Below are 14870 nucleotides of genomic sequence, written 5' to 3'. Positions count from 1 at the left end.
TGTCATACACATAAACACACAGGCACATATGCAGAGATACACATAGATGCTCACCAGAGAGATCAATTATCATTTGTTATTCTGGGTTTCATAATACTGCAATTGGCTCACTTAATAACTCTATCTGTCAGGGGAATATGATTGATATCCTCACTCACCTTGTCGCTTATGACAGATACATTGCTGCCTTTGCTGGAGACAGCTGGAAGACAGAGTAACTTTGGCATTTTATCACATTATCAAATAAAACAAAAATGAGATTTTCGTATCTGTGCACAGTTTCAACACACAATTTGCCACATTCGGTTAACATTGGGCTGAGCCATGTTCAACGGTTCATGCTCCCTCAGTTTCCTTGGGAAGCACCTGTCGTGGATAAGGGATACTCAAGAACCTGCTAGCCATCCATGGGCCCAGATCTGCACAGAAGGGCTTTCCGCCCCCTTCACCGTGTCGATGCCAGTGTCTGCCCTTGAACTGAAACTGTGTTGTGCCAGTGATTGGACTTTCATATTCCAAAATGGTAATTTACAAAACCCTGATTACTTGAACACAAACAATCAAGTCGAGGTGGTATTAGCCCGGGTAGTGCACACCTGAGACCCCGATGGCTCCACAACAGGAAGGTGGGGGTAGGGGGGGAGACTTCTGATTGGTGTCCTCAGGGCTCCTCATCTTCAGCTCCCACCCCCACACATTCCCTAACTCCCTCGCTCCCCCCCACACACACACACTCCCCCTGTATGCAGAAACAACCAAACTCCACTTTGATGAAACACATTTGTTTGGCTTAACTCTTCCTGCTCCAGCACAGATGCCAAATCTCGGAGGCCTGGCGGTGTAATGTGGGCCATCAGCAGTTGGCCCTAATGGGAGGATATATGTACGACTGTGGGACTGCACCGGAGGAGCTGTTTTCCATTTGGGTCTGGACTGCTCCTGTTATTAGGGAAACCTTTATTATTGTTGCCCTCTAGTGGGTACCATATAATAGGATTACATTTTATTGGAGCCTCCCAGCATCACCCAAGCAACCCCCTCCTCTTGTCTCTCTTCCTCTACTCTCGAAGTGTCACCAGCTTCTCCGTCCACCACGGGAGGAGGGGGGGGGGGGCGCAGAAGGGTAGGGCCCACGCTGTGATTGGACCATTAGTGTAGATGAGTGGAGAAGTGGTGCTCAGTTTTTTATTCAAATCAAGCAGCGTGGGCCTTTCTTGTGCTATCTTTGGGATACCCAGCTCTGTGAATCTTGGGTTCCAGTTGGGTGAAATAAGACAGTCCCAGTTTCTTCATCAGAACCTCTACTGCCAGACCCACCTCTTAAACTGTATACAGCTTAAACACTTTAAACACAATGTTGTCAACAAAACTGCCATGCTAAGACAATACAGATACCAGTGTTAGCTGTGGGTCATTTTTCACCAATACAAGCTTGCTTTCATGGAGCCTTTTCTGTACAAGTTATATCGTTTAATGCCCAAAATACTACACAATGAAAAACTCTTGCCCTAAACTGTACATGCCTGCCAGGCAAATTGAGTCAGATTCTGGAATGATCTCAGTCCTTTCCCTTTCTGCAGCCCACTCCATTACATAACCACAGGCCATTATAAGGGTGTGGTGAGCACAGAGAGTAATTAACATGGTCCCAGGCTAGAGCAAGATATCCCATAATACTCTGAATCAGAATAGGCCTGTTGTGGATGTGCCAATCTGGGAACAATGATGTCGAAGTGAGACAAAGGGCAGATTGGCCGTGAGATAATGAGAAGCAGCTTTGAGGTCAGGTCCATGTCATGGTCAGACTGTGAAGGTGGGTTCAGGTGAACCCGTTTTTCCAGATAGCTGGAAAAAAACACTTTCCCGAGTCCCGTAGAGGTGTATATAACCACGGGCATGATGTCATCGAGGCCGGCCAGTTTCTGTTTAGGCTCATTCACATCTGCAAGCAATCTTAGTAATTTGTCCACCGAAAACTACAGCTCAGTCAGAACCTCTCCCAGGGCTGTGGCCGTGACAACGTAGTTGAGGTCCAACTAAAAACACGACCCTTCAGACGCAGGGCAAGAACAATGGCTCGATGTTGGCCCCCAAACGCAAGAGTATTTCAGACAGGAAAGTTACCAGCGGCTGGTTCCTACAATACTGAACGCATATCTTGAATACTGAATCGAGAGAGGGTCTTTTACTACTTGGCTCTATTTGTGTGGAAAATGGAGAACGTATGAGATTCGGACGCCTGGGGTGTTCTCACTTTGCTACAGTTTGTCAGCCTGATGGCGAAGATAAAAAATAAAAAAAAGTGCAGGAGGGGGGAAAATAGAAAATGCAAGGCTTGGTGTTTGTGTGTGCCAGCCGGCACCCTCTGGGGGAAATAACTTCCTCGTAACACTTTAATCCTGTGTTTGTTTTCCTCTAGGACACGCTGGTCAAACAGTGGAAAGTTAAAGGGCCCCTGCTCTGGGTGGCACATACGGTGGGCAGGCTCTTCCTCAAAAAGCAATTACACTGATCATCTGTAGGCTCTTGACTAGAACATGCCAGGGAAAAACGAGATCTGCAGAAATGCATCGGTGTTGAAAGAATTCCACAGCTTTTGGCATTTGCTGTTGATGGGGGCAGTGTTGCTGAAGTCTGTGAGATGTGGATTTGCATTGTGGGTTCGTCCACCCTGACGAGCTAGTGTTTCTGACAGCAGGGGGCGAGAGAGAGAGAGAGAGAGAGAGAGAGAGAGAGAGAGAGAGAGAGAGAGAGAGAGAGAGAGAGAGAGAGAGAGAGAGACTGAGCCCGACAATGGAAGAATTCCATTTCAGTCAAATGTAAGTTGATTGTGTCTAATCCTGGAGTTTGTGTTGATCTGTTTAAGCATTTACATGTTTTTAATCTTCCCTGTCCTATTCTAAATGTAGGTCTATATTGAGATGAGCAATAAGACAACGTCAGATTTTTTAACAGCTAGATAACAATAATAACAATATTAAAAAGCATATTATGTCCAACAAATATGTTTGAGAAGATGTAATTCAAACATACTGGTTAAGTCCCTTTCCTGTTGCAATCCAGCAGTTTGAAGCTTCAGAAGAGCTTCAATCTTCCTGAAATTATGCATGGTTGAACATTTGAAATGAGCTCTCGCATCAGCCCGGGGCACTGATTCAGACTTGATTGGGGCAAAGCAAGCTGCAAGTGCTTATTTATATAACTACGTCATTTGGGATTTTAGCCAAAAGCACAAAAAAAGGAATATCTGGTGTAGAATTTCTATTTGAACCCATTCCGTTGATTTAAAGTTGATTATTATCAACAAGTTGTGTATGATGTAGGCCTACGTGTAGTACCCATTTATCTTTTACTAGATACATTGAGTGAGAAAAAATATATCAAAAGACTCTACTAACAATCTATATAATTATCATCATGTGCTGCTTTTCCTCCTTGGCAAAGAAACACCCCATCCATTTGTAGAAATCGCCTGAGGGAACGTTCCATCAAAACTAATCATAACGATTAAAATCAGCTTTTCTGTTCTAGAGAGGGAGGCAATAGGCAAGTTGGAGGCAAGAGTGAGTGTTGTATGCCTCAAAATAGCTAGAATTCTTTATTCGGTTTATAACACATAAAATTCTAAAAAGGCCGACACACTGCTGTTGTGATCTGCTCTTTTGCTCGGAGTTTTATTCTGCAGATCGGTTGAGACTGGGGTAGAGAGACATGAGCTAATTGTATCCTGATCTTTGCCTTGAGGGGTTTCGGAGCCCTAGAGCAAGTATTCTCTGTATTTTGTTCTGTCTACCTTAGCCAAGCTATTGCATTTCTCACTGGTGTAGGAAGGGAAGCAGATCGCGGCAGAAATCGGAGGGAAAAGGTGCTCAAAAAGATACTTTATGCCGATCTATGTTTCAGGTAAGCGGAGATTTATTTGGTTTGCTATTATTTCCAACGCTGGTTTGACTGGGGCATTCAAGGCGCAGCCGCTTTTACGCATGTGCCAGACGATGAGCTCCACAGTTCTTACAAAAAATGTTTAACCATTTACTGGAAATTGTTCGTTGTTTTACAAGTGTATGTGTGTGGTGATGTTACAAAATCGTAGTTGAAAATACTAAATTTGACTGTATTTCAACCGAATACGACGACCTTGTTGGGGAAACATAGCTATCGTTCGTTCGAATTCGCTTCTGGCGCGTTGTTTCAGCCCTGAACGCATTATCGTCGCCGTGTCCCTCTTGGAATACTTGTCACATACTTACACAAACCTCGATTAAGCATTTCGATACAGTTTTTCCTAGTCTAGTCAGTTAGTCCCAAACCAGTTTCATTTCCTGACTGCCCCAGATCCACTAATGAAAGACGCCATTGTGGAGTAATTTTGCCGGAGGGGTTTTCTTATTTTGTAAAACAGGATGTACCTATTTTACATACGTCAATGAAGATTATTTGAATAATCTCTTTGTAGTACACTCTCCACTACTTTGTAACAAGACTACGTTTTTGTAATTCAAGTTAAACTGAAAGCTAACCTGCTTGTCTTTTGTTACCCATTTCTTGTGGGGCTGACCTTAAGCCGTATACCAAGGGAACTCCTAGGTTCAAATGCGACTGTACAAATCCAACCCTCCTGGACGGAAGTCTGGCTCTATGATCTTTTATGAAATTCTGTATTGTAAAAAAGAAAGTTTTAATTTGAAACTGAAAATATACTAAAAGATCAAGATAATTTGCCTGTGTTAGACGAAACTGATTTTATTTCCTCTGTATATTAGATTGAAGGGTGGCAAGGATGCATCTGAATTTGGCTCCGTGTTGCAATTACATATCTTGGGAATGCAGCTCTTTGAACTTCTTCTCCCGCAAATACGGCCCTACGGCAATTCAATACACATTCAATACTGAATAAACCTTATGCCTTTATTTTGTACTCTACGTTTATTCAAGGTCACCAATTTAAATAGTTGGATGTCTTTATAACCAGTTTATTAGGAAAGGGCGGGGGGGGGGGGGCTGCACATTTGAAGGAGTTAGGTTGCGTGATTTTGAAATTTTTATTGTGTTCACTGGAGGGCGCTATTATGACAACCTCAAAAAAAGCATTTCACACTGGGTTACATTTCTGTGAACTGAATTGCCTTCTGATCAGCTGGATGTAAGAGCCACAAAATGAGGACAAGGTTGTCATCACCATCCGTCCTCTATTTATTATTAGTCATGTAAACCTTTATAAACATGCATTGGAGATACAGAGATTGTCATTAACTTCAGTTACTTGGTTGAGGTAAAACTGAATCATCTGCAAATATAGATGTGGGTTGCTCTGTAGTGCGGTCTTCTCAAACAAACACCCACAGGCAGAGAAAGACAGACTACATTATGTAAACTCAAGTCTGACCGGCCCAAACTTATTAGCAATACTCATCTGCATTGCAGTGGGGGATTGGTTGACATAGCTTGGCGTTACATTGATGTGACATCCAGACCATTTGCTTTATCTCATCCTGCATGTGACCTTTAATTTGGCTGTAATGTTTACATTTATGGCTTGGTTGCAACAGGTTGGAAAAGAGGTTCAATGCCACATACCACGTCATGTTTTCTACAGAGACCATGCTTGAAAACTACGATTCCAACAATCACAGCGTTTGTTCCTCCATGACAGTTTGACAAAATTGTGAAGTTGCGGGTATTTAAATTGCGCACTTTGGGTAAAGACAGACCACTTGCTCCATGAGACATTGTGAGTATTTGAAGTAGACCAGAACACATCTGAGAACTGACGAATTCACTTGCGTGTTTAGATTGTTTAGATATCATACAGATAAACTAAAAGCAACAGGTGGGATAACTGTTGCAGAGGGGCTACAGTAAAGTGCTTCCAGAGGGTAAGGTTTCCAGTCCAGATGTAACAGCATTATATATTATATAGAGGCTACTGTAGTGTCACTCATATCCTGTAGGCTTCTATGACACAGTGACTGTCAATAGAGGTTTTATGTTTTGCAACCAACATTCTTGTGGCTAAAGAGGCCTAGCCCAATGTAGTACAAGTTGTTTAATTTCAACACTGGTCCACTGTGCATCTCTCTCTCCCTCTCTTTCTCTCCTCATTTGAGTCAGGATGAGTTATGCTACACGTATTCTGGAAGGTCATCCACAGCCACACTTTTTTTATGAAGCTGAACAGTATTTCACGAGGCTACATCTCAGCTAGGAGGAAATCCAATTCCAGAACTTACTCCACAGACACAAACTCCCTTCCCTCTCTCTCTCTCTCTCTCTGTGTCTCTTTCCCTTTGCATACACACCACCACCACCAGCACCAACATCATCTCCACAAATTAGTCAAGGAACAAATTACCTGCATTCTGAGTGTGATCCCACGCACACTGGCGGATGCCTTACACAGGTCCCCTTTTGAAGAGCAGCCGTGTGATTTCTCTCCCCTTCGCCCCGCAGGCCTCCTCTGCCTTCTGCAAGGGATTCTGGTGTTGAATTAAACGAAGAAAAAAAACGATGCATGGCTGCTGCCTGGGCTTATCAGCGCGTGCACAAACGGCATGCAAATCAGGCCAGGATCACACACGGCAGTGGAGGCCTTCACTTAGAGGCAGGCTTAATTGCTAATTGGGTATCTAGGTGTGAAACCCACACTGCCAACGAGACGTGGAGCCACAGTGGTTTTTTAAAGACAGTGTGGTTTCTGTTAATCAATTTATTCCGAACATATTCCTGAATTTATTTTTTGAAATTAACGGATTCCCTTCTCGTTACAAGGAAGACGTGGAGGGGTGGTATTATAATTGAACACGCGCATCGGGCATTTGTGTGGTGTGGAGGTGATTTGAGTGTCAACGTTAGTGGCGACAGGCCTGGTGTTTCTGAGGGTGCCACTTTCTGAGGGGCGTTTGTGATTTGTGCATTTCTGTTATCATGAGGAACTTTGAAGGAAATGCGGCCTGTTTCTTCTGAAAGAGGCAGTAATCATTGCCTGTGGTCACAGCTGATCAGATCTACAAATACTTTAAAGTTTTCATAGCTGGACATGGCTACATTGATTAGAAGAAGGACTTTTACGAAGGTGCAACAGTGTCTCTTTAGCAAAGTGATCAGGATAGAATAACCCTTTATCACAAATAATACTGTCTCTTTACACTGTAACAGATCATCTTTGACCATAAAAAAATATGTTTGGGAAGGATATGCAGGTTACTTGAAAAAAAAAGGATCCTACTCCACCAACTTTACTGCAATCAATGTAAGGCATTGTTCAGGAAATACATAATCACATGTGAGGAGAAAGGAGAGGTTGCAGCATGCAGAGACTATAAAATGTCTGTGGAAAGGTCAGCCGTTCATGTGAGGTCTCAGCTGCCCTGGGGACATTTGTCCAGTGAATGGTGTGACTGGTTTTAATCTCGAACAGAAACCGCCTCTTTGGTTAGGATACCATTCGATTCGTTACTGACTGCTGTTAAGATAGTTGGATGAGTTATATAGCGGCTGTTGCCCTATTTGCTCAAAGTGTGTAGATGTGTTGCCTAGTGATATGACCGAAAATGTAGTGAATTTCACTTCGGTGCTGCTAACGTGTTACCTGCATGTTATGGCTTGAAAGTTCAGAAAGAACAAAGGATAGCTTTAGGAGCAGGACAGGGCAAAGAAAGATTCTCAAGAGTTGACTGGGCAGGTCGCAATCCAGATGTGTTATTTGCGAGGACTCGAAATTCACCTTATGGGTTGTCAAAAGTTCAACGAGGGGCTCGCTTTGTAAAATAGTCATTAGCAGAGGTTTGCTGTTTGTCTAAAAACGCGACATTATCTGCTATTAAAACAGCGACAATCCAAAAGACCCGAGGGCACAACAATGATAATGTTGTCGGGGGATTTGACTTCTCCCAGCCATTGCTTAGAAGCTTCTCAGTGTGACTGCCGCATTTATAGCCTATGCCGTCTCGGTGTGTGCGCTGTATCTCTATTCGGAAGGTGAAACCCGAGAGAATCTCCGACTTAAGTCTCTGTTGCAATGGACGAAACGGATATCATGGACTTAACGCATCAGAAAACGAGAAAACGACCGCGTCCAATCAGTTCTGTGGATTTGTCCGTACACGCGTCCTTAAAACGAATCCCGTTAAGAACCGGGGAATGCAGGGACCCAGCGTTCATGTTCACAGTCAGAGGCGACAACATACCTGCAGCATCTTTAAAGCAGAATGATCATTCTGTGTCTACTTCGCCAACTGCAGTAATGCCCGCACAGGTAATTGATAAGTCCGGTACAGTCTATTGTCTCAAACAAATTGGTTTCCGGCAAGTTGTGTGTTGGACCCGTCACTTTTCAGCCTTTTGCGTGCATGCATGGCTATTGGGGAATTCCCCTTACATACTTAAAAAATGTACGTGGTTTTAGTTTATTGTTTCAGATGTTTGTTTGTTTTTTACAAATGCATAGCCAGATTCCATTTCTTCGCTCTTTTTATTGTCTCAAAATTATATTTGTCAAATTTGGTAAAAAATCGTAATTTTGTTCATAGGCCAACGTCATATTGGCAGTTAATTGTGTTTTTAGGTTAGCTGGGAACATCCTCAGAATCCTATTACATTATTCAAATCTAGACTGATTGTTCTCTGTGAGATTGCTGCTCCAAATTAATTTGGTTTTGGAGGAGATAGCCCACAGATATAAAGGCTCCTGCTTGTGGTTACATTCAGGTCAAGGTCAGGAAATATTAGGCAATGTTGTAACAATGAGTGAGATGAGTTATTCCTGTACCTCTATGCATGTGAACTGCAGAACAGGACAGTTTCAGAATACTTTCTGTCTGCAATTCTGCATGAAATGTGAGTTTTCAACCATCTCCTGTATAGGGGGCAGCAAGGGCCACATAAAATCCCATAAGACATTCACCCGTTAAAAGTACTGTGATCATCCATAACCACGACATTATGAGGTCTGATCTGGTCTTCTACTGTCCTAACCCACGTCGTTGTTATGTACTTGACAGGATAACCGCTCCAGTATGTCCAGACCCATGATCACCAGATCGCCAGCGTCTCCCATGAGTAACCAGGGCATCCCAGCCCCCGCCCAGCTAACCAAGTCCAACGCCCCTGTGCACATTGACGTGGGAGGACACATGTACACCAGCAGCCTGGCGACGCTAACAAAGTACCCAGAGTCCAGGTGAGAGAGAGGCGCCCCCTGTTGGATCTGGCATCTAAACAATCCATGGAGATAATATCGTGTTGGGATGGGTATAGCTCAGTGTTAGAGTACTTGACCGTAGATTAAGAAGTCTCGGGTTCTAAACCCCCCTGTACATCACATGTAAATTCTCCTGAATGTTTTTTATTGTTATAATTCCAGAGATACGATTTCCTACGCCAGACAGTATTTACAAAAAACAACAACTTTTGTTTGTTTTTTACTTCAATTAAGACTTTTCTGTCATTGTAAATCAGCAACTGCAGATTAGTGAATGAGCTATATACATATTTGTATGTATTCACATGTCTCAGTCCATGTGAAGAATGTGGTTGATTTCAGGGCATAACTCTCTCAGATGGGATGACTCAGACTAAGAAAGTGAGCTGACATCTTCACACCAGATGTGTTTGTCCGCATCCTCATTCACGTCGACTGTAATGTCAAGCCTCGTCCAATCATGAAGAGCTCACAGTCCTTTTGGCATAAAATGAAAAGGCAGGGCCTTGTTTAAACAAGGAGCATAGCAGATGGTACATGGGAATTGTACTATTTAATTGCATTTATATTTACTGCGCAGCTTACTTCATACGGTTTATGCTTGCGTTATTTACAAACTGAAATGGAATACATAACATTCACCCAGAAAAATGGCTTTCAACCCCACAGTTGCAGGGGCTGGAAGTCCAAAATTCAGAGCACAGACAAAAGCAGTTCAGTTATTCTGACAGATGTCACAGCAGCAGTAAAGGGCCAAAGGGTACGGGGCCATCTGGAGGCTGGGAGGCTGTACTGTCGCTGGGGGCTCAGCCCCTGGCGTGGCATCCTGCCTGCAGCACCTCTCTACCAGCTGGCCCTGCCCCTGACCCCTCCATCAGACCACACCAGACCGCCTCTCTCTATTTCATCTCTGTCTCCCTCTCTCTTTCTCCCTCCCTCTCGCTCTTTTGCTCTCGGTGGTATGTGTGTCGAGCACGGCAATGTGTGCGCCTCTCGACGAAGGTGCAAAGGAAAACAATCACTTCCAAGTTGACACGCAGTAGTGAGTCATCTCCGGCGCTGGCTCGCGCTCACACACCTGTGTCAGCTCTGCCTTCTGTAAAAGCAGCTGTGGAGAATCTAATCGTTTTCTGCAGGCCAACAACAGACATGTTGTATGTTGTGTGGTTGACGTGTTATATCCCCCCCACCTCTCCCTCTTTCTCTCTCTCTCTCTCTCTCTCTCTCTCTCTCTCTCTCTCTCTCTCTCTCTCTCTCTCTCTCTCTCTCTCTCTCTCTCTCTCTCTCTCTCACTCACACTCTCTCTCTCTCTGTGTTCCTCCAGAATCGGCCGCCTCTTTGATGGTACAGAGCCCATAGTCCTGGACAGCCTGAAGCAGCACTACTTCATAGACAGGGATGGACACATGTTCCGCTACATCCTCAACTTCCTCAGGACGTCCAAGCTCCTCATCCCAGATGACTTCAAAGTGAGTAGCATCAGTCACCCCAGCAGTGGTATTCAGGGCGGTCAAGGGCTGCCGATGCTTTCTCAGTTGCTTTTAGTCTCACTGGGAGCCATTCTGAAAAAAACCCATCATTCTCATCATGCCAAGCCATGTTTGGTTAACAAGGAAATCCCGCTGTTCCCACAACCCCCAAAATTCCCATTTGTCGTTATATTAGACGTAAGGTTTTGAACATGAAAAGCCAGATAGTGAACATGCTATTTGACACCAGGGGCTATATGTTCCCACTGCAAGTGTCCAGCAGAGATAGGTTGATCCTCACTGTATGTGACACATTTGCATTCCGTTAGCTCTCTCCTATGTGTCATTTAGCCTTTAATTACTAACTTGCCCTGGGAGAAAATAAATAATCACATTATCTGATGAACTGTCCACACTGTGACTCAATCAGTGGAAAGTATGTCAGCTAAAATAAGCAGAGACTAAAAGACTGTCTCAAGTTCAGACCGAGGCCATGTTCACATCGGGGGACCATTTTAAAGTAGAGGAACAGGAGGGAAAAAAAGATGAAGCAACACAGTGTGACTTCCTCCCATTCAGTATCTCCGCCGCTCTGCGTCTTTGTCATCCCGGAAGGGTCCGGTCTCCCGGTAGACGCAGGGAGGGGCTTTCACCCCGCCCTCTGGGTCTCTCACTGTGGGGCTTCTAGAACAGTCTCTCCCACCGAGTCCCTCAGACTGACAGTGTTCGAAGAGAGTCTGAAATTCGGAGAACTTAAACCCGACGCGGCTCTCTGTCCCTGCTTCTTCTATCCCTGACCGCCCCCCCCCACGTTATATTATTGTTAACTGTTGCTCGTTAACCCCCCCCCCCCCCCCCCCCCCCCCCCTCTACAGGACTTCAGCCTGCTGTACGAGGAGGCGCGCTACTTCCAGCTGCAGCCCATGCTGAGCGAGCTGGAACGCTGGCGCTCGGACCGGGAGCAGGGCCGGGTGTCGCGGCCCTGTGAGTGCCTGGTGGTGCGCGTGGCCCCCGACCTGGGCGAGAGGATCACGCTGAGCGGCGACAAGGCCCTCATCGAGGACGTCTTCCCCGAGATCGGCGACGTCATGTGCAACTCGGTCAACGCCGGCTGGAACCACGATTCCACGCACGTCATTCGCTTTCCCCTCAACGGCTACTGCCACCTTAACTCCGTCCAGGTGAGGGGGCCCGCTGCTTCTGCAGGACACATGAACATGCTACAACCGTGTTGTTATGTACTCTGTAGTGCATGTCAACACTGTACAACAGAGTCAACTACAATAACTATTTTAGCGGGACATGTTTAGTTAGATCAAACTAAACCACTCATCCACTAATCAGGATGACAAAAGACAGGACACAAAGCACGTCAATAAATGACAGTCCTAAAGGGTTTGTAAAGAGTTCAGACAACTGGCTCGGTCTCCATTTTAGAAGGCAGGAAGTCAACTCTACATTCTAGCCCATGAATGTAGGAGAGAGAGAGACAGAGATGGAGGGAGAGAGAAAGAGAGAGACAGAAAGAGCGTGCTCCTTGGCAGGTTATCCCCAGGCAGGGCCCATAATCCTGTTTGGTTATTAAAGCACGCCGGCGGTGGGTGCTGTATCTGCGGCTAATGGAGGCTGGGGGAGGAGGGGCGGGGGGTTGGGGTGGTGGCCGGGGGGCGGGCGGGGTTGAGGGAGACTGCCAGCCGTTTGGGGGGGGTGGGGGCCTTTGTAGTTTTGGCGGGGGCTAAGGCCTGGGGCTGGGGGAAGGAGGGAGGGAGGGGGGGTGGGGACTGGTTGATCAGCCCAGACTGCGCCAAGTGGCGGGGAGGGCGGGGGGTTTGGGGGAGAAAAGCCCAGAGATCCCTGGGGCCTCTTTGATGGAATGTGATCCTAGAGCCCGGCGGACACGTCTGTAGATGTCTGAGAGGCTGGGGGGATCAGGAACGTATCCGCGCACGCTCGCTCGCACGCTCGCGCACACTCACACAAACAATAAATGAAGTCGCGCTCGCGCACTCACACACACCAGCAATAAATGAATGTAAGCACTCACACGCACAAAGAAGAAATGAACGTGCGCGCGCGCGCGCTCGCACACACACAAACAATCAAGATAAATGAGGCTGTGAGACTGAAGGGTTCTTTCTCAGGTGACAAGAGAGTTCCTCTTTTCTCTTATTTATTCCACTTTATTTGTCTTATGTGCAGTCCAACATATACCTTATTTACATATACCTTATACATATACCTATATTTAAAATGATGGTTTAGCTGACACTGTGCTTCATCTCATTGGTTTTTATACACAAGCCTTGTTTGTTTATATTTTGATGCAACATTACACTATTCAGGAAGCGCAAGACTGCTTGTCTGCGAAACCACATACCATCAAAAAAGTTTGGAATTCACTCACAAGATATCGGCGCCTCCAACACAAGTTTGGTTCTACACGCAAAGGTCGCGTGTGTGCGCTTGTGTGGGCGAGTTTATTGGGTGGACAGTGTGGCATTGAGTTTGTGCTCACCATCTCTCTCTCCCCCCCCTTCCTCCTCCGTGGTGCCCCCAGGTGTTGGAGCGCCTGCAGCAGCGTGGGTTTGAGATCGTGGGGTCCTGTGGTGGGGGCGTGGACTCGTCCCAGTTCAGCGAGTACGTCCTGAGGAGGGAACTGAGAAGGACGCCCCAGAGAGGAGGGCCCAACTCAAACAGAATAAAACAGGAGCAGCTGGACTAGAGACCTCCACAACCACAGGAGGCACTAGACTTATTTACTTACTTTAGGCGTGAGCTCTGCGTGGGCGTGAGCTCTCTGTATGGACTCTTGTGTTTTTTTCCGTTTTGGTTTTGTTTCTTTTGTCATTATCTCTTTTTACTTGAGAACCACCTATAGAAAAAAAGGTGCCATTTTTTTTAGTTTTTGCCATAAGAAGATACAGAATATTTGATAAGTTATTGAAATCTCAAGGACATTTGTTGATTGTTTACTAGCCCCTTTTGAGTGAATTTAAAAGAATTATACACCGAAGCCCCAAATGAAGTTTGTTTTAAAACTTTGAGCCTACATTAGGTTCTCAATTTTACCTGTCAACATTTTTAAGGGTTTGATTGTACATGTAGTGCACACCCTTCTATCAGTGCTTAGATGTTTCCCCACTGGCAAATTGCCAAGTCTCCGTTTCCATAAATGCTTTTCAATAGAATTGAATATACTAATTAATAATGACATTATTTTTCTCATGATTAAAAGGGTTTAGTATTGTGCCACAAATGAAGTTGCTTTTACATGAATGGAAGTTATCTTATTGGATTATGCTATTAAATAGAGTTCACTTTAGTCTCATCAAGATTTTATGTCATAGGTCATTCTATAATCACTTAAAGAAAATGCTAAGTAAATTATTATTATAATGTCACATCATTGCCTTGTTGTACAGGGAATACAGGTTATCCTAGAAACAACCAAGGTAATTCATTCAGTGGGTTATAACCCTCTGGAGTGGCAAACTGTATGATATTGTCATTGTATACGTGTTTGTTTGTGTTTTTTTACATTTAAATTGACATCTTTTTAAAACAAATCTGTTGCCTCATACATGACTGAACTGATACAAGCCTATTGTAACACCCAATCTAAAGATCACCCTCACATTTAGCTTATATTGAAATGAAGTTTCTAACATGACCAACCTACCTACTCTCCCTAGATTTGAGGTAAGAGGAATGTAGCTCACAAATGTGAAATAAATCTTCAACATAAGTTGTAATAAAGGCTGGGTTCAAACGTTGTCTTTTTTCATGCTAGTAGGCATCAACAATGTGTTGTATACATGTCTTTCAATGAGTCTGCCTACAATTGTATTCAACAATGTTTTAGTTCTGTTAAACCAACAGGTTGGAATCAGACAGGCACTACTATGTAATTTGATCATCTTTAGAATAATATGATATACAATACTATACTACAGTATTAAAATGAATTCAGACATTGTGGAGAAAATATGGTGATTGCTATACTTTTACCTGTAGAGCCTGCAATAGCCTAGTTCATTAAGGGTATGAGGCCGGGGGGGAGTAAGTAGGCTACCTTGACGGATTTCGTTTTGCAGATAGTTGACTGAATCAGCCATTCAATACATACTTTGAGTCAAGACGACTGCTCCACGCAAGTGCTGTCAGCTTTTCTCACATATTTCCGCCGGGCTCGCATCCAAAGT

The 14870-nt window shown here is 44.7% G+C and overlaps 1 protein-coding gene across 2 annotated transcripts; it reads left to right on the top strand.

Annotated features, from left to right (window-relative positions):
* Window positions 1-3449: 3449 nt before the first annotated feature.
* LOC124473004 (BTB/POZ domain-containing protein KCTD1) lies at window positions 3450-14424 on the top strand. 2 transcript variants are annotated; one of them, XM_047028219.1, is made up of 5 exons: window positions 3450-3903; window positions 9000-9178; window positions 10524-10668; window positions 11544-11849; window positions 13226-14424. In XM_047028219.1, exons 1-5 carry the CDS (start codon window positions 3895-3897, stop codon window positions 13388-13390), a joined length of 804 nt encoding a protein of 267 aa, XP_046884175.1. In that variant the 5' UTR covers window positions 3450-3894; the 3' UTR covers window positions 13391-14424. The 2 variants fall into 2 exon arrangements, with proteins under 2 accessions (XP_046884175.1, XP_046884173.1); XM_047028217.1 differs by lacking the exon at window positions 3450-3903 and adding an exon at window positions 5013-8254.
* The last annotated feature ends 446 nt before the right edge of the window (window positions 14425-14870 follow it).

The sequence above is a fragment of the Hypomesus transpacificus genome, chromosome 10 (assembly GCF_021917145.1).
Source record: "Hypomesus transpacificus isolate Combined female chromosome 10, fHypTra1, whole genome shotgun sequence".
Classification (NCBI taxonomy): domain Eukaryota; kingdom Metazoa; phylum Chordata; class Actinopteri; order Osmeriformes; family Osmeridae; genus Hypomesus; species Hypomesus transpacificus.
Note: the sequence above shows the minus strand (reverse complement) of the source record. Positions and strands in the feature narration are given on the sequence as shown.